Source organism: Aquarana catesbeiana, linkage group LG13 (genome assembly GCF_042186555.1).
Source record: "Aquarana catesbeiana isolate 2022-GZ linkage group LG13, ASM4218655v1, whole genome shotgun sequence".
Classification (NCBI taxonomy): Eukaryota; Metazoa; Chordata; class Amphibia; order Anura; family Ranidae; genus Aquarana; species Aquarana catesbeiana.
The window spans coordinates 135,793,442-135,817,938 of NC_133336.1; the positions used below are offsets into that span (position 1 = coordinate 135,793,442).

A 24,497-nucleotide genomic window follows, 5' to 3' on the forward strand; every position below is an offset into this window, starting at 1 on the left:
GGACAGAGGGTCCAAGACCTCTGCGCCCCACCTGTGGCGGTTCCAGAGGCCCAGGGTGAGAAGGAGATGGTCACTTTCCAACAGCAGATGGCACCCCAGAATGATGCCACCAACCCAGTAGGGGAGCTGGCATCAAGGCCAGACATTAATTAGCTCTGCCCAACACCAGTAACCTCTTCTTTGTTCTACGGACAGAAGATGGTGCATCGCTATCCCCAGACACCAGTTATAGAGACTGGGGACTTGATAGGCTATTCTGCTGAAGAACAACAACCTGGTGAGCCTCCAGCAGAAGAGCTGGTATTAGGACCAAACTTCACTGAGCTCTGCCCAGCACCAACAGCCGCATCTGTGGAGTTACCAGAGACTTCCCCAGCTGAAGCGCTGGCCACAGGACAGAGAGTCCAAGACCTCTGTCCCACACCTGCAGCAGTGCCAGGGGCCTGTGGTGAGAAGGCGACGGTCATTCCCCAACAGTTAGCCGGAGTGGATGATGTGGAGTTCCCAGCAGAAGTGCTGGCCACAGGGCAGAGTGCTACCAACCTCTGCCCAGCATCGGCAACGTCTACAGAGTTCCAGGGAGACGGGACAGTCGGCCCCTGTCCCCAGCGACAATCGGATGTAGTGAAGCTTCTACTCCCAGCTAAATTGCTGGCAACAGGCCAGAGTGCCACTGGCCTCTGCCTAGCACCTACAGTGGCTTCGGCCTTCTTGAGAGAAGAAGTAGTCGGCTTTTCTCCCACAACACTGACAGGGACATGGGATTTTCTTCCAGCAGCATCTGTGGAGTTACAACAAACTTATCCAGCTGAAGCGCAGGCAACCGAACAGAAGATCCAAGACCTCTGCCCCAAACCTGCGGGAGTTCCGGAGGCCCAGGGGGAGGAGATGGTCACTCCCCAACAGGGATTCGTGCACCTGGGAGACAGTGAAAAAAAATTTGGTGTCAAGCTTTAAAAAAAAAAGTAATAATTTCGAAAACACTACCGTGTTATATACATTTTTGGCTCATGTTGACAGGTGCTGTTTTATCCAGTTTGACTATGTTTGGCACACGCCAAATGCAGGCCAGCAAAATTCCATTGACTAATTGAGCACTAATGTCGTGGAATTTTCGTCGGAAAAATCTTGGATGGTTTTTCCGACAGAATTCCGCTCAAGCTTGGTTTGCATACACACAAAAATTCTCTGAACTTTCGACCGTCAAGAACGCGGTGACATACAAAAAGTACGACTGCACTAGAAAAGGGAAGTTCCATAGGAAGCGCGCCACCCTTTTGGGCTCCTTCTGCTTATCTCTTTTAAGTAGAAGTTTGGTGAGAGACGATTCACGCTTTTCAGCCTTGTGCTTTTCAGCCTTGTGCTTTTCAGATCGTTACTGCTCTTCAGTTTGTGCTTGTGGGTTTGTATCTGTTCTTCAGTGCGTGTAGTCAGTTCGCATCTGGGTTTCAGTGCGTATTATTATAGTACGTATTTGTTTTTCAGTGCGTTCTTGTCCGCTCCTTTCTGATTTTCAGCTCGCTCTTCTCAAGCCTTTTTGTTTTTCAGTGCTTTCTGTTAGTTCGTTCTGACCAGCCGACCGTTTTGAAGCCATGCTGTGGTTACGTACTCGTCGTGGAGTTCGTGCTGTGCGGGGGCTTGGTGTTGGGGTCCTTGCTTTGACCCAAGCCCAGTCCATGAACAGGGTGGGGAGGAGTTCATGGACGAAGAATTGGTTGCTCCAGCGTGACCAATGCTGTCATATGTCTTTGTTGCGGGAGATCCAGGAGAATAATCCTGATGTTTTCAGGAATTTTCTCCGGATGACTGACCCTGTTTTTCACCGTCTGTTGGCTTTGCTGTTCCCTTATATTACGAAGCAGGACACCTGCATGTGGCAAGCCATCACTCCCGAGCAGAGGCTCGTCGCCATGTTGCGGTACTTGGCGACAGAGAGAAGTCTGCAGGACCTCAAGTGATCAAGTGAGGGGATCATTATTCCAGAGACCTGTTCTGCCATTATACAGGTCCTGCAGAAGGACTATATTAAGGTAAGTTTTCTCCTTTAACATCACATTCTATGTATTTAATGTTTGCTAATGTATTGTATTTCTTTCATCATTCCCTAATTACCATGATTGTAAAATGCTGTGAATGTCCCCTTTGTCCTCATGCATACTGTAAGCTTTTAATGCTCCTTTTTCGTCCTTCATGCATATTTGCCTTCACTAACCTCCCCAGCATACTATCCTGGGCCCATACAAACCTAGCCTAGTCACTTATCAATGTCATTTTGTCAGCTCCATAGTAGTGCTTTACCCTAAACAGCCCCTAAAATGTGTACAAATGTTATTGTTGTCCTTAAATTCAGGCAGAGTGCCATAATCTTTTTTTGGGGTCCCAAACTCCTCTAGAACCCCCCTTAAAATTTTTACAATGGGCCATTAGGGGGGGTGAGGAATCTGATAAGTGGACCTTATCTTTTTGTCTTTAAATACTCCTTAAATTAAATGTTATACTGATGTTGGCCAAGAATGCTTGTGTCTAATCTGCTTGCAATGTTATGTGCAAAAGTAGTAATTTTATTTGGTTTGACTCCACAGTTTCCTTCAACGCCACAGGAATGGCAGACTGTGGCCTCCCAGTTTGCCGAGTGGTGGGACTTTCCCAACTGCGGAGGGGCAATCGATGGGAAACATGTCCACATCGTCCCACCACCCCCATTTGGGGTCATACTATTTTAACTATAAGGGGTTTCATAGTATCGTGTTGATGGCAGTGGTGTCGGCGACATATGAGTTTTTATATGTGGACATGAGGGAGAATGGCCGGATGGTGGAGTTTGCCCAGATCGAGTTCTACTGATGTCTCCAGAGTGGTGGCTTGGGATTGCCACCTGCTGAAGAGAACGTGGAAGGACTCCCATTTGTGTTTGTCACAGATGAAGCATTTTTGCATACTTTTTTAGAAGCAATTTCTTGATCCTTCGGTACTTTTCATGCTCCTTCAATTTCAGGTCTGACCAGTGTTTCCTCAATTGCTCCTTCGATCGTCGTGCCTCAAAATTCCTGTGCAGACTTCTCACAACTTTAGACATGATCTTGGCCTTTCACACATTAGAGTTGGTGTATGGTCCATACTTCCCGTCATAGTCGGCCCTCTTCAAGATGTGCGCCATCCCTACAAAGGACATATTTGAGGCCTTATATCTCCTCCGGGATCGGGGCGTTTCTGGCTCCGGGCTTTCCTCATCATTACTGGAATTACGCACCTGCTGTGTCTCCGCCATGTCCTCTCCCGCTGCGCCGAAAGAGAAGGGGCGGGGAATATTCTAGAAAGAACATCAGGGGCGGGCGACGCGGGTGGAATGGACTATTTTTCAAATAGTCGATGTGTACCCTGGGGTCCAAAGGCTTCGCAAATTTCTGCAGTTTCTCCAGCGTTGCCTTCCCTCTTTCTTTTGTTATGACCCAGAATAAATGGTAATTTTGTGTTCATCAAATACTTGCCTATGTGTTTTTATTAAAAAAGGACAGTTTGTGAGTAAGCAGGTACATTTTAAAAATACAATGTCAAATTAACAAGGGACACCAACCTCCTTGAGGTAAAAAAAAAATTACAAGATAATGTTGTTGTGGTAACTTGACACAAAAAAATATGATGGAGATCACTAGAAAATAATTTTAAAATAATCAAAAAAAGGAGATCTTGATTTAAATAAAAAAAAAATCACTATAAAAAATAATTCTAAACATTATTATGGAGATCTGGCTTTAAAAACTAAAAATATTATTAAGGAGATCACAAGAAATAATAAAGAAATACGTTTGTCAGAACTTTGTGTGAATATCAGCAGCAAAACAACTTCATTCTTCTAGCATTATAAATAACAAAAGAATGCGCTCTAAAAATTTACTGCGTGACGGATGTGCTATCTCCATCACGAACACTAGTTTTACCAGACCGAGCGCTTCCATCTCGTACTTGATTCTGAGCATGCGTGGTTTTTTGCGCGTCAGAATTGCATACAGACGAACGGAATTTCCGATAGGAACTTTTTCCTATGGAAAAATAGAGAACCTGCTCTCAATCTTTTGCTGGTGGAAATTCCGCCAGCAAAAGTCCGATGGCGCACACATGGTTGGAATTTCCGACCAAAAGCTCACATCGGACTTCTGCTGGCGGAATTTCCGATCGTGTGTTTGCGGCATAAAAGTGATATTAAAGTCTTGTTTTTTTGGGGGTTTTTTGTTTAAAATTAACAAACATGTCATACTTACCTGCTCTGTGCACTGGTTTTTCACAGATCCTCCTCTTCTCTGGTCTTTCGCCGGCGCTCCTGGCTCCTCCCTCCTGCCAAGTGCTCCCACAGCAAGCAGCTTGCTATGGGGGCACCTGAGCCGAGCCACTGCCCTGTGTGTCCTTTTAGACACGGAGGCTCAGCCCCGCCCCTTTCTTTCCTCATTGGCTAACTGACTTTGATAGCAGTGGGCCCCATTGGCTTCCGCTGCTGTGTCTCAGCCAACCAGGAGGGAGAGGCCCGGGCAGCCGAGGTATTCTCGTGCAACATCGCTGGATTGATATGGGGCTCAGGTAAGTATTAGGGGTGCTGAGGGGGGAGCTGCACACTGAACGTTTTTTATCTTGATGCATAGAATGCATTAAGATAAAAAACCTTCTGCCTTTAGAACCACTTTAGGGTAGTTCAGAGTCTGCATTTGATCTGCTTTGCAATGCGTTTCTTTGTATGCAGCATCTCCTATTGAGGTGAATTTTTAAACTTCAGGCAAAGCAGGTCATGTGCTTATTTTTCTTGTCAAACACTGTGTTTACTTTTCAAATGTGTGCATTTTTTTTTTAACTAGCTCATGTTTATATCAGATTGTGCCAATCCCATACCTCTATACCTCTTGTGTATCATGTTTTTGGACTTAAAGGTGGTTGACGTGTACCTGTTTTCCATGGAGACTGGTGGCTTCCTTCCTCATCGAACATCTTCTGTAAAGGAATGTTTGACTCGGTATTTGAACATGCCATCTACACAAGTTAATTTCTTGAACATCAAACAAACCTTGATGAAGGTTGGTATTTCTATCACCACAAACCATTAAAGACATATTGTTTCTAGTTGTCAGACTATTTTCTGTGTACTGTTACATATTTGCCCACAATCCTACCTTTTTTTTCAGGCTGCTTTGTCCCGGTCTCTGTCCTGAAATCCCAGTCCTTGAGACAGCTGCACTTTTCCTGTCCTTGCAGCTATGTAAATGGTGATAAATGTAAATATGTATGCTGCCTAGTGCCTAGCTAGGCTGACAATCAGATCAGCAGGGGGCCCGACTGGGACTTCCTTTAACTCTCCTGTCACCTAATTAGGTTAGGTTACCTTTTTGGGCTTTTGAATATCTCCCCAAGTAGACACAGTTGGTGGGGCCAGGTGTATGGCTGCCTCCCCCACTCCTACCACAGTTGGCTGCTTCACTCTCGCTGATTCCACAGCTGAAGTTGGGAAAAGAGGGAGTGTAGATAGCAACCTGGGAAAGTCTTCCATCTCCAGCTATGCAGTAAGCGACTGATCGCCCTGCCACTAGAACACTGCGAATCCACTGCGGGTTCCTGCATTGCACCCGTCTCGCACGGCAGTTCACACTGCCATGTGCGAACTGCTGGGAGTGTCAATACAATGTTAATGACACCCCCATTTCAGCTCGCATATCGCACTGCGAACTGTCAGTTCGGACATAATTTGAATCGCATGTGAACACCCATGTGATCCGATTCTGTTTCGCACCAAAAAAAGGATCCTGTGCGAGTTTGGTCCGATGCAATATCAGCTTACTATCTATATGGCTGAAATCGCACTGATGTGAACCAGCATTTACTTTGCAGAATGATCATTCATGTAGTTATTGTCTGCACCCATTTTTTAGACCCCTTTTCACACTGAGGCGTTTTTCAGGCACTAAAGGGCTAAAAATAGCGCCTGAAAAATGCCTCCCCTGCCACTCAAATGTGAAAGCCCGAGTGCTTTCACACTGGGGCGCTGTGCTGGCAGGACGTTAAAAAAAAGTCCTGCAAGCAGTATCTTTGGGGCGGTGGAGAAGCGGTGTATACACCACTCCTCCACTGACCCTGCCCATTAAAATGAATGGGCGCCGCTGCTGAAGCATCTGCAAAGTGCTTCGGCAGTGGACCTACAAGGGGCACATTTAACCCTTTCCTCGGCCGCTAGCAGGGTTAAAAGTACCTCGCTAGCGGCCGAATAGCGGCGCTTTACCGCTAATGCTGCCTGCGACTCAGTGTGAAAGGGCTCTTAAAGCCTAGGGGTGAGTTTTTTAAATGTTTACTGTTACTACCAGTGTTTTGTTGTTTTTGTTTACTTTTGTATTTATTTTGTGTCATAACTACAGCTCTCTTATATATGTTTAACCACTTCAGCCCCGAAAGGTTTTACCCCCTTCCTGACCAGAGCACTTTTTACAATTTGGCACTGCGTCGCTTTAACTGCCAATTGCGCAGTCATGCAATGTTGTACCCAAACGAAATTTGCGTCCTTTTTTCCCACAAATAGAGCTTTCTTTTGATGGTATTTGATCACCTCTGCGGTTTTTATTTTTTGCGCTATAAATGGAAAAAGACCGAAAATTTGGGGAAAAAAAATATTTTCTACTTTTTGTAATAAAAAAATCCAATAAACTAAATTTTAGTCATACATTTAGGCCAAAATGTATTCAGCCACATGTCTTTGGTAAAAAAAAAGTGTCAAGCGTATATATATATATATATATATATATATATATATATATATATATTGGTTTGCGCAAAAGTTATAGCGTCTACAAACTAGGGTACATTTTCTGGAATTTACACAGCTTTTAGTTTATGACTGCCTATCTCATTTCTTGAGGTGCTAAAATGGCAGGGCATTACAACCCCCCACCACCACCAAATGATCCCATTTTGGAAAGTAGACACCCCAAGGAAATGGCTGAGAGGCATGTTGAGCCCATTGAATGTTTTATTCTTTTGTCCCAAGTGATTGAATAGTGACAAAAAAAAAAAAAAAATTACAAAAAGTTGTCACTAAATGATATATTGCTCACACATGCCATGGTTATATGCGGAATTGCACCCCAAAATACATTTTGCTGCTTCTCCTGAGTACGGGGATACCACATGTGTGGGAATTTTTGGGAGCCTATCCGCGTACAGGGCCCCCGAAAACCAATCACCGCCTTCAGGATTTCTAAGGGCGTAAATTTTTGATTTCACTCCTCACTACCTATCACAGTTTTGAAGGCCATAAAATGCCAAGATGGCACAAACCCCCCAAATGACCCCATTTTGGAAAGTAGACACCCCAAGCTATTTGCTGAGAGGCATAGTGAGTATTTTGCAGCTCTCATTTGTTTTTGAAAATGAAGAAAGAAAAGAAACATTTTTTTTTTTTCTTTTTTCAATTTTCAAAACTTTGTGACAAAAAGTAAGGTCTGCAAAATACTCGCCATACCTCTCAGCAAATAGCTTGGGGTGTCTACTTTCCAAAATGGGGTCATTTGGGGGGGGGGGGGGGGGTTGTGATAGGCTGTGAGGAGTGAAATAAAAAATGTACACCCTTAGAAACCCTGAAGGTGGTGCTTGGTTTTCGGTGTCCCGTACGCGGCTAGGCTCCCAAAAAGTCTCACACATGTGCTATCCCTGTTGTACTCAGGAGAAACAATAGAATGTATTTTGCCCATGGCATGTTTGAGCAATATATGATTTAGTGACATCTGTGCAAAAAAAATGTGTCTTTTTGTGTCACAATATAAAATATTCCATGGACTCGACATGCCTCTCAGCAAATAGTTTGGGGTGTCTATTTTCCAAAATGTCATTTGGGGGGGTTTTGAACTGTCCTGGCATTTTATGCACAACATTTAGAAGCTTATGTCACACATCACCCACTCTTCTAACCACTTAAAGACAAAGCCCTTTCTGACACTTAGTTTACATAATATTTTTTTTTTTTGCAAGAAAATTACTTTGAACCCCCAAACATTATATATATTTTTTTAAGCAAAGGCCCTATAGATTAAAATGGTGGGTGTTTCTTTTTTTTTTTTTTCCACACAGTATTTGCGCAGCGATTTTTCAAACGCATTTTTTTGGGACAAAAAACACTTTTTTAAATTCTAATGCACTAAAACACACTATATTGCCCAAATGTTTGATGAAATAAAAAAGATGATCTTAGGCCGAGTACATGGATAACAAACATGACATGCTTTAAAATTGCGCACAAACGTGCAGTGGCAACAAACTACATACATTTTTAAAAGCCTTTAAAAGCCTTTACAGGTTACCACTTTAGATTTATAGAGGAGGTCTACTGCTAAAATTACTTCACTCAATCTGACCTTCGCGGTGATACCTCACATGCATGGTGCAATTGCTGTTTACATTTGATGCCAAACCGACGCTTGCGTTCACCTTTGTGCGAGAGCAGGGGGGGGGACAGGGGTGCTTTTTTTCTTTTCTTTTTTCTTTATTATTTTTTTGCTTTTTTTATCTTATTTTTAAACTGTTCCTTTCATCAAATATCCCCTATGATATTAATAGGTGGTGACCGGTACTTTTTTTAAAAAAAAATGGGGTCTATTAGAACCTAAATCTCTCCTCTACCCTCAAAGCATCTGACCACACCAAGATCGGTGTGATAAAATGCTTTCCCAATTTCCCAATGGCGCTGTTTACATCCGGCGAAATCTAAGTCATGAAATGCTCGTAGCTTCCGGTTTCTTAGGCCATAGAGATGTTTGGAGCCATTCTGGTCTCTGATCAGCTCTATGGTCAGCTGGCCGAATCACCAACTGCATTCTTGGGTTCCCTGTTGGGACAGGAGAGCCAGAGAAAAGCATGGAAGTCGGTGGGGGGGGGGACATTCCCTCCCACTTCTTGTAAAAGCAGTCTAGAGGCTAATTAGCCGCTAGGATTGCTTTTACATGAAAGCCAACCGTTGGCTGAAAAGAATGATACCAAGATGATACCTAAACCTGCAGGCATCATTCTGGTATAACCACTCATAGTCCAGCAACATACCAGTACGTTGCTGGTCCTTGTTGGGCATATATTGTAATCTTTTTTTTTTTTTTTCATGCAGCCTGTGGGCTGCATGAAAAAAAGAAATCGGTGGGTATGCCCACCATTAGAATACCTCCCTTCATCCACCCACTTCTAATGATGGGCTTACATGCACCATTTATATATGCCGAAGCATGTGGGCATACGCCCCAAAAGTTAGGAGCAAATTGCTCCTCCGCCCCTGCTGCCCCCATGCTTCGGCATATATGCTCTTTTTTTTAACCGTGGTGGTGAAATCACCCCCTACAGTGCTGGAGTCACGGCTTTATGTATCATGGGAGCAAACGCTGTTGCTGTCAAGATAAATAAATCCGTGCTGCAACTGAATGGCGGACCTGCTAAGCAAATGATGGTTAACAATAAAACAAAGTAACATTACAGTATAACAGTAAGACATACCATACCTGCAAAGCAAGTAAAAAAAAAAAAAATAGTAAAAAAATCAAACATTTTTTAACGCAACCTGTGCCTAAAATATATATATTGAAACAAGGGAAGCAATCAAAACTACGATTTGGAATAATTTCAATCAAAAGGTAATCTTTGAAAACTTCAGCAGTGCTAAAGATTTTAAATAGAAGCTAAAAAATCTGTATATTCAGCTGAGAACTGGAAAAGCCATAGTGCTTTACAAATAAAAGTTCATATGTGATTCATCTGTTTAAAACTGGAGAAGCCAAAGTGATTTGCACATAAATGTTCATAAGTGATTCATCAGTTGTTTAAAAACTTCAACAATCGATACATGTAGTGCTTGAGATCCCTCTAGGAATTGCACTCACCAGAAAGATCAATCAAAAGCCTTGTGGTGTATGTGAAGTGGCTGAGATCGCTGCCAAACGAACATCAATCCAATCCACAGTGACCGATCAGCAAATAGGGAGGCCAGCACTCTTGTCTTCTAATTTACCCAGATCCAGTCAGCTGAAAACTATCCTTGGTACTCGGGCAAATAAGGAGAGGGGTAGCCTTGCAGTGTAAAACTGTAAAGCTTTTAATATCCGAAAAAAACACACCCCTCCCTTATTACATTGAAATTACAAACAAGTAAAAAAATTAGAGCATCCAATAAATGGTAGCGTGGTACATTCCGTTATGAGAATCTCCCCGGGGAGATTCCACCTCTCGGAGAGCTGTAATCGCCCGTGGTGGTTCCCGGGGAGAGCCCAAAACGAATGACCCGTAGGCAAGCCGTGTGGTACACCTAGACGCGTTTCGGGAATCCGTCTTTATCAATAGGCATAACCCACTCGGCACCGCTTGCTAATGTATATCCTCTTAAAATTAAGTGTTAACCCCTTCACACAGTATTCGATCCTCCATGGTACCCATCACTGAACAATCCAGCTCTCATTCAGTGAGCCTATTAATACATGATAAAGTATAGCAGGGAAACAAAAACTGCATTTTTTATATTTATGCATTATGTGTAAGAGAGCTGGACCGAACAATAGTAATAAAAGATGCATGTTCCGATCAAATACACACTTGCTCTTCAGCATGATGTTAAACAAGATGAGCTTTCACATAAACATATCTTCTACATCTTGATACAATTAAAACAAATTACTTTTTTCAGGCAAAATAATAAACAATAAAATCCAAAACATACTCCAACATTGTGACTTTAGTTTACAAATACACAATAACCATTGGCAGCAATGATCTATGAAATCAAATTGGCTAGTGTAATAGTGTAATAAGGCCCCATTCACACCTGAGCGTAGCGTTTTTGAGCGTCTTTCCGGCGTTTTGTCACGCGTTTTTTCGGGCATATTTGCGCGTTTCCATGCAGCGTTGTCCGGCGTTTTTGAGCTTTGCCATTTTTTTCATTAGCCAATAGGAAAAATGATCATCTCTTTCATCATTTGTTGCTATGTTGTTAGATTTTGTCATCTGCTTCCTGCTCCAAAATCCCCAAATCTGCCCAATTCGCGCGACAAAAAAGGGTCCAGAACTTGTTTGAGCTTCAAGCAACTTGGAGTGGAGATGTGAACCATCTCCATAGAGAATAATGTATTTTTTCCCCTCAAGCGTTTGTAGCTTCAGGCTTCAAGCTACAAAACGCTCAGGTGTGAATGGAGCCTTAGTAGCTAAATTGTAATGCTGAAACATACTGACACCTAGATCTAGTTAAAAAATATATATTTGGCGCTAACCAGAGGTAAGGTAAAAATGCAAATAAAAATCAAAATAGAAATAAAATTAAGACTGAGATTTTCCGCTTTCAACCTATAGTATGTTCATCCAAACACAGTCTTGATTAAACATTCTGTAAGCCGTAATAAAATCACAGTTATATGAACACATGTTAAATGCACACATGTTCATATCCACTATAAATGACAGCAAATTCCTTTATGCAAAATCCACCTGTGGTATTAGCGCTCACTAACGCTGACATCTTCATTCACATATTCACATATTATATAACAACTACAACAATCCACACGGAACCTTTGGAAGCAGAGACACTTCTCACAGATGTTTTCAGATTTTTTCTTTCTTCTTTTTTCACATATATAGAACTTTATTTTTTGTTTGGACACTTAAATTATTTGAATCTTATTTTTGATGATCTTGGTGCACGGTTAATTATCACGTTAATACTTTATTATATATTATTTTATATATTATGTGATGTTTTGCACATGTGGTATTTGCACATGACACACTGTTTGTCTACTATATACGCATTCATTTACAGTATTTCCCACATATTATAGTATTACACTTTGATGTACATTTTCTTTGGGGTGCTATTTTATTTCCACTCACTTTTTGAACAGCACCATATTCCCCACGAGAGTTCTTTGGTCTTTTGGATCTCACCTTGGTGGTTTCCTTTTTGGGGGGGGGGTGGCTGCAGTTCCCATTAGATACTGTCCTAAGCGCGGAATATTTGAGTTCACATTCATTCACATATAGTTGGCTGGGAATGACAACTCAGAACGGGAGCCGCCGAACCAGAGAATGGTAAATGCATGAGAACGCGCTCCAGAGTCTCTTCAGTTCAGTAAAATTGAATACATTCACTAGCCTAATTAGGTGAAACAATGGATATTCATGCCAGGATACAATGGTTACTAAGTTGGTAAACAGGTAAAAAATCAGATTTAAACACTGCAGTGTTCTTATATCTGCTGAATAGCGGCTAATGCATACACAGCATGTTGTACCTAGATATTGGCGCTCCAGAGCGCTGTCATTTTCATTCATGACTTGTAAGGAAATAAACCAATCTCTTTAGTAGCTTTTAACTCCTAAATAGACAGTAAAAAAATGGTGTATGTATAAGCTCGCTAGCCATTCATTAAATCCAACCGGCTTAGCTGATGACAGCATATCAAGATTACTGCTAATTCAATCTCCGTATTCTGAACCTAAAATCTCAGCCTGAAATATTAAACATGACATTAAAAACGGGAATATGCAAATGTGATAGGTTAAATAATATCATGCAAAAATTAAAAAGGGAAAAGAAAGGGCGACAGTGTATATCAGTGTACCTATATCTATAGAACAATCATAAGGACAACTATCTAAGCTGAATAACTGATTGTTTGAAAGATTAACACCCTCCATCATAAAAAGAACTCACCCGTGACATTAATTTAAAATCAGAGTAAGAAAATATAGCCATTCATTAAATCCACCCGGGTTAGCTGATAACAGCACATCAAGATTACTGCTAATTCGATCTCAGTAATCTGAACCTAAAATCTCAACCTGAAATGTTAGAATGACATTAAAAATTGGAATATGCAAATATGATAGGATAAATCATATCATGCTAATATTCCAAAAACTAAAAGGGAAAAGAAAGGGCAACAATGTATATCAATGTACCTATATCTATAAAACAATCATAAGAACAACTATCTAAGCTGAATAACTAATTGTTTAAAAGATAAAATGAAGTAGGAACACCCTTCGTTCCATTCAAGTGACGGAGCGATCACCAATCGGTACAGAGAGGGAGGGATCAGATGGCAGCAGCGCTGTGGGCTGGATGTGTAGTGCCCACAGCGCTGCTCAGTGACAAATACAGTAACATCCAGCCATCCATCCATCCATGCTCAGCTATCCCTCCATACTCTAATGCCCTGCAATACCCCGCAATACTCTGCGCTACTCTGCAATACCCAATACTCTGCAATACCCCGCAATACTCTGCACTACCCTGCAATACCCCGCAATACTCTGCACTACCCCGCAACACTCTGCACTACCCCGCAATACTCTGCACTACCCCGCAATACTCTGCACTACCCCGCAATACTCTGCACTACCCCGCAATACTCTGCACTACCCCGCAATACTCTGCACTACCCCGCAATACTCTGCACTACCCCGCAATACTCTGCACTACCCTGCAATACTCTGCACTACTCTGCAACCACCCCGCAATACTCTGAAATACTCCACAATACCCTGCAGTACTCCGCACTACCCAGCCATGCGCAGCCATACCCAGCCATGCGCAGCCATACCCGACCGTGCTCGGCCGTACTCGGCCGTACTCGGCCTCTGTATGTGGCCAGGCTGTGGAAGTCTCACACGTGGTATCGCCGTACTCAGGAGGAGTAGGAGAATCTATTTTGGGGTGTCATTTTTGGTATGTACATGCTATGTGTTAGAAATATTGTATAAATGGACAACTTTGTGTTAAAAAAAAAAAAAAGTGTTTTAACCACTTCCCGCCCGCCGTCATATGACGTCCTTGATTTTGTGCAGGGATATCTGAATGATGCCTGCAGCTACAGGCATCATTCAGATATCAGCTTTTTCAGCCGGCGATTCCCTACACCATAAGAACGATCATAGGGGCTGTTCCACTGCTTGATCGTTCTTATGGGAGGAGAGAGGGGACGTTCCCACCGCCCACCGACTCACCGCTACGATCGAAGCCAGGATCGTTTTTTTGTTTTTTGTTTTTTTATTTATATTTGTCTTATTGACCCCATATCTCACTGTAAAGAGGACCTGTCATGCCATATTCCTATTACAAGGGATGTTTACATTCCTTGTAATAGGAATAAAAGTGATCAAAAAAATTTTTTTTTTGGAAAAAAGTGTCAAACTAAAATAAAGTAAAATGAACAATTAAAAGAAAAAAAAATGTTTTAAAGCGCCCTTGTCCGTGTGCTCGCATGCAGAAGCGAATGCACACGTAAGTCCCGCCCACATATGAAAACGGTGTTCAAACCACACATGTGAGGTATCGGTGCGCACGTTGGTGCGAGAGCAATAATTTTGGCCCTAGACCACCTCTGTAACTCAAAACATGTAACCAGTAAAAAAATTTAAAACGTCGCCTATGGGGATTTTTAACCACTAGCCTACCGCCCACCGTCATATGACGGCCGGACGGTAAGCCTATTGTTCTGAGCGGACGTCATTCGACGTCCGCCGTTTAAACAGGGCATGCGTGCGATCGTGAGCGCGCAGCCCTGTACTGTCGGTGGCGGCGTGTTACCGAGACACCGCTCGTCACCGACGGGTGAACAGCCACTGCGCATGGCTGTTTACCATGTGATCGGCCGTGATGAAGTCACGGCCGATCACTAATGGTACATCTCGCATTGCACGGCGCATGCGCGCGATCGTGAGCGCGCTGCGCGTGCACGTCGGTGGCGGCGTGTTCCCCGGGAACACTGCTCGTCACCGACGATAGTTTACAGCCATTGGCCAGTACTGTGTACCATGTGATCGGCTGTGATCCATTCACAGCCGATCACTAAGTGTAAACAAAGAGCTGTCACTAGCTGTTACTAGCCCTTCCCTCCTCACACACCGTTTCCAGTGTGAGGAGAGAAGAGCCAGGAGCAGTGAGTTACAGATCTTTGTATTTGTAGTGTCTGCACCAACACCACTTCTGTCCCATCGCCCCCCCCAATTGTCATCTGTCACCCAACAGTCACCCCATAAAAAGTGCACCTGTCACATAGAGACTGCCATTAGTGACCATCAGCGGTGCCCTGTCACCCACCAGTGACCGTGCCCTGTCACCCATCAGTGACCTGCCCTGTCACCCGTCACCCATCAGTGACCTGCCCTGTCACCCGTCACCCACCAGTGACCGTGCCCTGTCACCCGTCACCCACCAGTGACCATCAGCGGTGCACCCGTCACCCATCAGTGACGTCGCCTGTCAACAATCTGTGACTATCACCTGTCACCGTTCGTGGCCTGTCACCCATCAGTGACCGTGCCCTCTCACCCGTCACCCATCAGTGACTGTACCCTGTCACCCATCAGTGACCATCAGCGGTGCACCTGTCACCCATCAGTGACCGTCGCCTGTCAACTATCTGTGACCATCGCCCATCACACCATCACCTCTCAGTGAACGTCACCTGCCACCCATCGCACAGCCCATCAGTGACCGTCACCTGCCACCCATCCGTCACCCGTCGCACAGCTACCCGCCACACAGCCATGTCCAAAAGAGGATATACAAGTGAGGAGGCGTTCCAGATCCTCTCTATGACTGATGAGAGCACCGGGGAGCTCTCATCAGAGTCCCATTCTGATTCCGAATCAAATTCGGCATTTGAGCCGATCGAGAGTAGCAATGATTCGGATGAAGAATGGGTCCCTCCTAAAAGGGCACGACACTCTGGAACCCAGGAAGCCGCCAGCAACCGGGATTATATTCCCAGTACCAGCTCTGCCGCCAGAAATAGGCCCCAGGAAGAAAGGCCCAGTACCAGTGCTGCCGCCAGCAATAGGCCCCAGGAACAAAGGCCCAGTACCAGCGATGCCACCAGAGATGGGCCCCGCGCACAAATGCCCAGTACCAGTGCTGCCACCAGAAATAGGCCCCTCGCACAAATGCCCAGTACCAGTGCTGCCACATCACACCTGAGTTCCAGCACAGGAAATTCAACTCCCCCAACTACTGGAGTGTCACGATCCCCAAGAGCCAGGGCCGCTACCTATATGCCAGATGGTCTTGCCAACCCAACATGGCTGCCTTCCAACTCGAGATCACCAAATATTCCCCCTTTCACAGCACAGCCAGGTGTGCAGGCCAACACCCAGATCAATTTTTTTCACCTGTTTTTGCCCGACACTTTGCTGCAGTTCATTGTGGACCAGACAAATTTGTATGCCCAGCAGTATATTGCCAGCAACCCCCAATCATCTTATGCCCGTCCGTTTGAGTGGAGAGATTTGAATTTGGAGGAGTTCAAATTGTTTTTGGGCCTCACCCTAAATATGGGGCTTACAAAATAAAATGAAGGACATACCTATTGGTCCACCCACCCCATCCACCATATGCCCATGTATTCTGCCGCTATGTCCAGGTCCCAATATGAGATGATTATGAGATTCTTTCATTTTAACGACAACACCCAGTGCCCTCCCCGCAATCATCCAAATTCCGATAAGCTATACAAGATTCGCCCACTAATAAATTCATTTTCCCAACGATTTGCAGAACTTTATGTCCCCGAGAAGAATATATGTGTGGATGAGTCCCTGGTACCGTTTTCAGGCCGGCTAGGAATAAAACAGTATATTCCTAGCAAAAAGGCCAAATATGGAGTCAAATTTTACAAGCTGTGTGAGAGAGCCACGGGATATCTATATGCATTCCGCATATATGAGGGAAGAGATTCCCAGCTCCAGCCCCCTGAGTGCCCGGCCTACATGGGCACAACTGGAAAAATTGTATGGGACCTGGCTTACCCACTTCTAAAAAAAAGGCTATCATATATACCTGGACAACTTTTATACCAGCCTGCCCCTTTTCAGACACCTATATATTGAAAAAACCCTGGCCTGCGGAACTTCAAGAAAAAATAGGAAGGGCTTCCCACAATCCATTGTGAACAAAAGGCTGAAAAAGGGGGAAAGAGCAACACTGAGATGTAATGAAGTGCTGGCCTTGAGGTGGAAGGATAACAGGAACGTGCACATGATGTCCACCATTCATGATGACACTGCAGTTGTAGTTCAGCGAAGACGAGGTCCCATTGAAAAACCGACATGTGTCCAAGACTATAATCTCTACATTGGGGGGGTGGATTTCAATGACCAAATGATTCAGCCCTATTTGTCAATAAGGAGGTCCCGATTCTGGTATAAGAAGGTAGTAATATATCTAATCCATTTGTCCATTTACAATTCCTACATAATCTACACAAAATCCACAGAAAGCCCCACCTCCTTCCTAAAATTCATAGAAGAAGTAGTCACGTCCCTCATCTAGCCACAAAGACCCCTCCCAGAATTACCTCGTTCTGATGCTGTTAGCCGACTTCATGAACGCCACTTCCTGTACAACATTCCACCATCAGAAGCAGGCCGAAGACGGCAAAAAAAATGTCGTGTGTGCAGCAGAAGAGGTTTTCGAAAAGATACCAGCTACCATTGTCCCCAGTGTCCCTCCCAACCTGGCCTTTGCATTGGTGAATGCTTCGAACTGTATCATACATCCCCAAGTTATTAGCCCATATTTTCCCCATTTTCGCTGATCATTTTCCATGCTTCCCCAAATAACCATGCCACTGCCTTCAATGTGAACTGACCCTGGCCTGCTTTTTGACTATGCCTCTGCCTACCGTTTGGACTGCTTCCACATGAACTGACCCTGGCCTGTTTTGACTATGCCTCTGCCCACCGTTTGGACTGCTTGCTCGTGAACTGACCCTGGCCTGTTTTGTGACTACTTTTCTGCCTACCGCTTGGACTGCTTGCACGTTAACTGACCCTGGCTTGTTTTATGGACTATGCTTTTGCCTACCGCTTGGACTGATCTGTTGCCCTGCTACTATAGTACACTAGGGGTCTCACATATGTGAGGGGCTCCAGAATAGTTTTTCTGGATGGAGATAAAAAATTTTTTTGTTTTCTCCCGGTTTTGTAATTTCCGGATTAGGGTCTGGAGTCCGGAGGCTTCATAGAGATTTGGGTGGGTCGAAGCCTCTACCCCTGTGCCCCTGTGCACAGGTCTTACCCGATTGCGGCCCTCAGCCTTCTGCTGACTTACTGCCATCATGCCTTTGCCTGCCGCATGAACGGACCACACATCTGCCTGCTACCTGGACTATGCAAATAATTTGCTGTAGCAAGAGGCAGTATGTTTATGAAGGGCTGGAGAGCGGTACAATAATGTGTGTCTGCAGGTAACAGTGTACCAGGACCAATATTATGGCTGTGCTGGCTGTCTCTGCCTGGACAATTCCTATGGACTGTGCTGTGCCGACTATAGACAATATTCCTGCCTGCTGCCTGGATAGTTATTGCTGTCGCTAAGCACATCCCTGACTGCTGCCTGGACCAGTGCTCTCTTCTGTGGACACTACTAAAAGCACAGGTAACACTTTTTTTTTTTTATCCTTTCCGCAATAGAATTTATTTTGGATTGTAATTATTGGTATGTACATGCTATGTGTTAGAAATATGAAGGGCCTTCAAAAATGATAGGTTGCCAGGAAATTATCTATGTAATGTATGCTCTTAGAACGCCTGATGGTGCTACTTGGATGTTGGGCCACTGTATGTGGCCAAGCTGTGTAAAAGTCTCACACATGTGGTATCCCCATACTCAGGGGGAGTAGCAGAATGTATTTTGGGGTGTCATTTTTGCTATGTGTTGGAAATATCTTATAAATGGACAACTTTGTGTAAAAAAAAAAAATGCGTTTTTATTTTTTTTCCACATTTTCCAAAAACTTCTGGAAAAAAAATAACCGTTCAAAAGACTCATTATGCCTCATAGATTATAAGTTGGGGTGTTTGCTTTCCAAAATGGGGTCATTTTGTGGGCAATTCCTTTGTCCTGGTGCTCCACGGCCTTCAAAAGTGTAATAAGTGGTTGAGAAATGAGATGTGCAATTTATGCTCGTAGATCGCCTGATGGTGCTACTTCAATGTTGGGCCTTTGTATGTGGCCAGGCTGTGTAAAAGTCCCACACATGTGGTATCGCCATACTCAGGAGGAGTAGCAAAATGTATTTTGGGGTGTCATTTTTGCTATGTATTTGCTATGTGTTGGAAATATCTTATAAATGGACAACTTTGTGTAAAAAAAAATGCGTTTTCATTTTTTTTCCACATTTTCCAAAAACATCTGGAAAAAAAATAACCGTTCAAAAGACTCATTATGCCTCATAGATTATACATTGGGGTGTTTGCTTTCCAAAATGGGGTCATTTTGTGAGCAATTCCTTTGTTCTGGTGCTCCAGGGCCTTCAAAAGTGTAATAGGTGGTTGAGAAATGAGATGTGCAATTTATGCTCGTAGATCGCCTGATGGTGCGACTGGTGCTGTGTAAAAGTCCCACACATGTGGTATCTTCCTTTTGCAAAGAATTGTGGGAAAAAATTACACCTTAAAAAAACTCACCATGCTACTTACTTAATACCTTGGAATGTCTCCTTTCTAAAAAGGGGTCATTTGGGGGGTATTTGTACTTTTCTGACTTGTTAGTACCTCAAGAAATGAGATTCACCTGATGTACTGAAGGCCTGATCAGATGTTTTCAATTTTCAGTGATTGGCACCATAGTTTGTAGACTCTATAACTTTCACAAAGACCAAATAATATACACTAATTTGGGTTATTTTTACCAAAGATATATAGCAGTATAAATTGTGGCCAAAATTTATGAAGAAAAATTACTAATTTGCTAAATTTTATGACAAAAACAAAGAAAAAGGCAATTTTTCACAAAATTTACGGTCTTTTTTTATTTATAGCACAAAAAATAAAAAACCCATTAGTGATTAAATACCACCAAAAGAAAGCTCTATTTGTGTGAAAAAAAGGACACAAATTTAATTTGGGTACAGTGTTGCATGACTGAGTAATAGTCATTCAAAGTGTGAGAGCACCGAAAGCTGAAAATTGGTCTGGGCAGGAAGGGGGTTTAAGTGCCCTGTATTGAGGTGGTTAAGTAGCGAAGTTTGGCGCCATTCCACGAGCGTGTGCAATTTTGAAGGGTGACATGTTAGGTATCTAGTTACTCAGCGTAACTTCATCTTTCACATTATGCAAAAACATTGGGCCAACTTTACTGTTTTGTTTTTTTTTTAAAGCACAAAACTGTTTTTTTTTCCCAAAAAAAGCGTTCAAAAAATTGCTGCACAAATACCGTGCGAGATAAAAACTTGTAACAACCGCCATTGTATTCTCTAGGGTCTTTGCTAAAAAAAACATATATATAATGTTTTAGGGTTCTATGTAATATTCTAGCAAATAAATGATTTTTACATGTAGGAGAGAAATGGCAGAATTGTCCTGGGTGCTCCAGAACGCCTGAAGGTGCTCCCCTGCATGCTGTGCCTCAAAATGTGGCCACGCTGTGTAAAAGTCTCACACATTTGGTATCGCCATACTCAGTAGTAATAGCAGAATGTGTTTTGGGGTGTAATTTGTGGTATGCATATGCTGTGTGTGAGAAATAACCTGCTAATATGACAATTTTGTGAAAAAAAATAAATCTTGATTTTGCAAAGAATTGTGGGAAAAAATGACGACTTCAAAAAACTCACCATGCATCTTTCTAAATACCTTGGAATGTCTTCTTTCCAAAAAGGGGTCATTTGTGGGGTATTTGTACTTTTCTGGCATGTTAGGGTCTCAAGAATATAGATAGGCCGTCAGTACTTCAGGTGTGATCAATTTTCAGATATTGGCACCATAGCTTTTGGACTCTATAACTTTCACAAAGACCAAATAATATACACCAATTTGTACTTATTTTTACCAAAGATATGTAGCAGTATAAATTGTGGCCAAAATTTACGAAGAAAAATTACTAATTTGCTAAATTTTATAACAGAAACAAAGAAAATTTCATTTTTTTACTGAATTTTCGGTATTTTTTCTTTTATAGCGCAAAAAGTAAAAAACCCAACGGTGATTAAATACCACCAAAAGAAAGCTCTATTTGTGTGAAAAAAGGACAAAAATTTCTAATGGGTACAGTGTTGCATGATTGAGTAATTGTCATTCAAAATGTGAGAGCACCGAAAGCTGAAAATTGGTCTGGTTAGGAAGGGGGTTTAAGTGCCCAGTTGTCAAGTGGTTAAACTGGGTTGATTACTCAAAAAATACTTTTTCATGTTCATTTTACGTAGGTATTTATGGATATCAATATAAACATTGAATTTGTTGATAGGTTTTTTTTGTTGAACATTTCAAACCCGTGTTTAAAATATGCAACTCTTTTTCCGTTAGGCCCACGTTAGTGAGGTTATATATCCCTAATCTTCTGTCTCCCTTCTCCTTTTTCTCTTGGATTCTTCCTCCTGCCTTGCATCCCCTCGTTGATTTTGGTTCTGTCGTTCCCCTATCTGTGGTGGGTAGGTTCTTTCCATCTCTGGGGGGCGCCACCATCCCTGTTCTTTGTGTGGCTGATAGGAATGGGGTGGACGTCCTCTCCAAGTTATGTCTCTCTGTCCCCTGAAATGTCCCCTCCCTCCTCTCCCTAAAAAAGGCATGGGTGGTGGGTGGTGGGTGTGGGTAGGGTGAAGAAGGATCATAGCTTTCTCCATACTCATGTAAGGGTTCATACCGGTTGAAGAAGGGGGAAAGGTTGTGAAGTCCCAAAGGGATGGGTCTCCGTATGATAATCGTAATGGTTATTCATACCTCCTCTTCCCCTTGATGTCGTTTTATTATCCCTTCCTCTATTGCCATTTTTTGGGATGCCATACCCCTGTGGTTTGTTAGTTCCTTTCTGGGGTCCTTTCGGGATTGTTCCACTGGGTTTCAACCCAACTTTAGGCTGACTCCTGGAAGTGGAGGTAATTTTTCTTGATGGGTCCTGTGTATCCATCAAATCAGTGTCTGCACATGGACCCTGCCAGGTGTAAATCAAATTGTTCTTAAAATCCCCAATGTCCCTATGAAATTTATTTTTTTGTGTGTCACGGTCAACCTTTTCTAATCTTTTAATAATATCCCTATTAAATTCCACTACTTGTGATGCAGTGTTCAGAGGATCTAACCGAGCCTGAAAATCGGATATTTTGTCTTCCAGCAATTTCATTTTTTTCTTTTTCCTCTTTAAAACTAATTCCTGGAGTTTAATTCCCACCCCATTAAAGAACTCAGGCCATTCAGATTGGGATTCTGGGTCATCCAGACCATCTTGTGGGTTGACCTCCCATCTCAGGCTACGCATAATAATTTTTTCTTTGAGATATTGCTCAAATGTGCGTATATCCCACCAATTTCTTAATTTGTTTTTCCAGCGTATTTCCTAAAGAAAGCAAGAGGTTGGACAAATCTGTGTCTATATTATTATCTACTTCAGTAGAAAATAAAGACTCAACATCAAGTTCATTTGTTAAAGAATTAAACGGATCCATGGCTGCCAGAGTAATAAATAAAATAACTACACAGAAGTTCTCAAACGATCACTTATCTGGCGCTTAGGGAAATCATAAATGAAGTAAAAGAGCAGCTGCTGAAAAATCTTGAAACAAGGGAAGCAATCAAAACTACAATTTGGAATTTCAATCAAAAGGTAATCTTTCAAAACTTCAGCAGCGCTAAAGATTTTAAATAGAAGCTAAAAAATCTGTATATTCAGCTGAGAACTGGAAAAGCCATAGTGCTTTACAAATAAAAGTTCATATGTGATTCATCTGTTTAAAACTGGAGAAGCCAAAGTGATTTGCAAATAAATGTTCATAAGTGATTCATCAGTTGTTTAAAAACTTCAACAATCGATACATCTAGTGCTTGAGATCCCTCTAGGAATTGCACTCACCAGAAAGAAGATCAATCAAAAGCCTTGTGGTGTATGTGAAGTGGCTGAGATCACTGCCAAACGAACATCAATCCAATCCACAGTGACCGATCAGCAAATAGGGAGGCCAGCACTCTTGTCTTCTAATTTACCCAGATCCAGTCAGCTGAAAACTATCCTTTTGATTGAAATTATTCCAAATCGTAGTTTTGATTGCTTCCCTTGTTTCAAGATTTTTTTCATTATAGCAGCTGCTCTTTTACTTCATTTATGATTTTTCTAAGCGCAGGATAAGTTATCGTTTGAGAACTTCTGTGTAGTTAAAATATATATATATGCCGCAGCATGGGGGCATCCACCTGCAAAAGGTAGGAGCAAATCGCTCCTCTGCCCCTGCTGCCCCCATGCTTTGGCATATATGCTCTTTTATTTAACTGTGGTGGTGAAATCCCCTCTGACAGTGCTGGAGTCACGGCTTTATGTATCGTGGGAGCAAACGCTGTTGCTGTCAAGATAAAAAAAAAGGCGCTGTAACTGAATGGCGTTCCTGCTAAGCAAATGATGGTTAACAATAATACAAAGTAACATTACAGTATAACAGTAAGACTTACCATACCTGCAAAGCAAATACAAAAAAAATAGTAAAACATAAAACATTTTTTAACGCAACCTGTGCCTAAAATATATATATGCCGAAGCATGGGGGCATCCACCCACAAAAGGTAGGAGCAAATTGCTACTCCGCCCCTGCTGCCCCCATGCTAAAGCATATATGCTCTTTTTTTCCCCTAATCGTCTTTCAGGACAGCCACCCGAGAGACCTTGGCTCCTCCCCTCTGTTGGAAACACCTGCGCCAGCTTCTATAAATTAACTCCTCCCCTGCTGGCTCCTCAGTTATTTGTGTTTCCTCCAGAGGGGAGACACCACAGGAACCAGCCAGGAGAGCCAGAGGGAGGCTCAGGCAGCATGTCCTGAAAGAGGAGTAGAGACTCCTAGGACAGACCAGGGAAGATGTTAGTGTGCAGACCCACAGCGGTTGTGACACTAACCTGGTCAGAAACTTTTCTTCATGTTGCCACCCCCGCATCCCTGAGCGCAGGTTGAGGTCGGGGGGGGGGCGCCTTTTCAACACCGAGAGCGGTGAAACGGAGCGCAGCTCCTGCAGTCCCATACCCCCAGCAGTAAGTGAACAGCAAACACGCCGGGTACTGGGACTGCACGGCCTGTGGCGGGTGGCGTCATTTCCGGCTGAAGGGGGGCGTGCACTTCCTGGTTCCGGCCGTGAATATTGAAAAGGAGTCAGGCATGGGCTGGAGAGGAGCCGTTCATGCTGTAGAGACAAGAAAGGCTCCGGAGGTGACACAAGGATGGCGGATGCAGAGGAATCAGACCGCACTGCTACAGCAGAAACCAGCTCCAGCCATGTAAAGGTAAGGGGAACCTAGGGTGGAGCTCCCCTGGGCTGAACCACCACTCCTCCCCCCCCCCCCCCTTTTAGTGGGACATTTGCAGAGGGGGGGGAGTAGGTAAAGGACCCTCAGATGTCAGAGGGTGGATTCATAAGGCCCCTGGCGAGGCAAGCCTTAATGAAGATGTTGCACTCCTGCAATTATGCGGGGGAGGGTACTGTGTATTAATTATGGTGGGGTTTTTTCTTATGTCTTTTCAGAAAACAGAAAA

At 43.2% G+C, this 24,497-nt stretch overlaps 1 protein-coding gene across 1 annotated transcript in view; it reads left to right on the forward strand.

Annotated features, from left to right (window-relative positions):
- EXD1 (exonuclease 3'-5' domain containing 1) overlaps positions 1 to 24,497 on the forward strand; it is a 559,324-nt gene that overhangs the window by 476,440 nt on the left and 58,387 nt on the right. Inside the window, exon 9 of the mRNA XM_073610706.1 lies at positions 4,917 to 5,060. Within this exon, the coding sequence (XP_073466807.1) occupies positions 4,917 to 5,060 (144 nt within the window). The remainder of the gene's footprint in view (positions 1 to 4,916; positions 5,061 to 24,497) is intronic.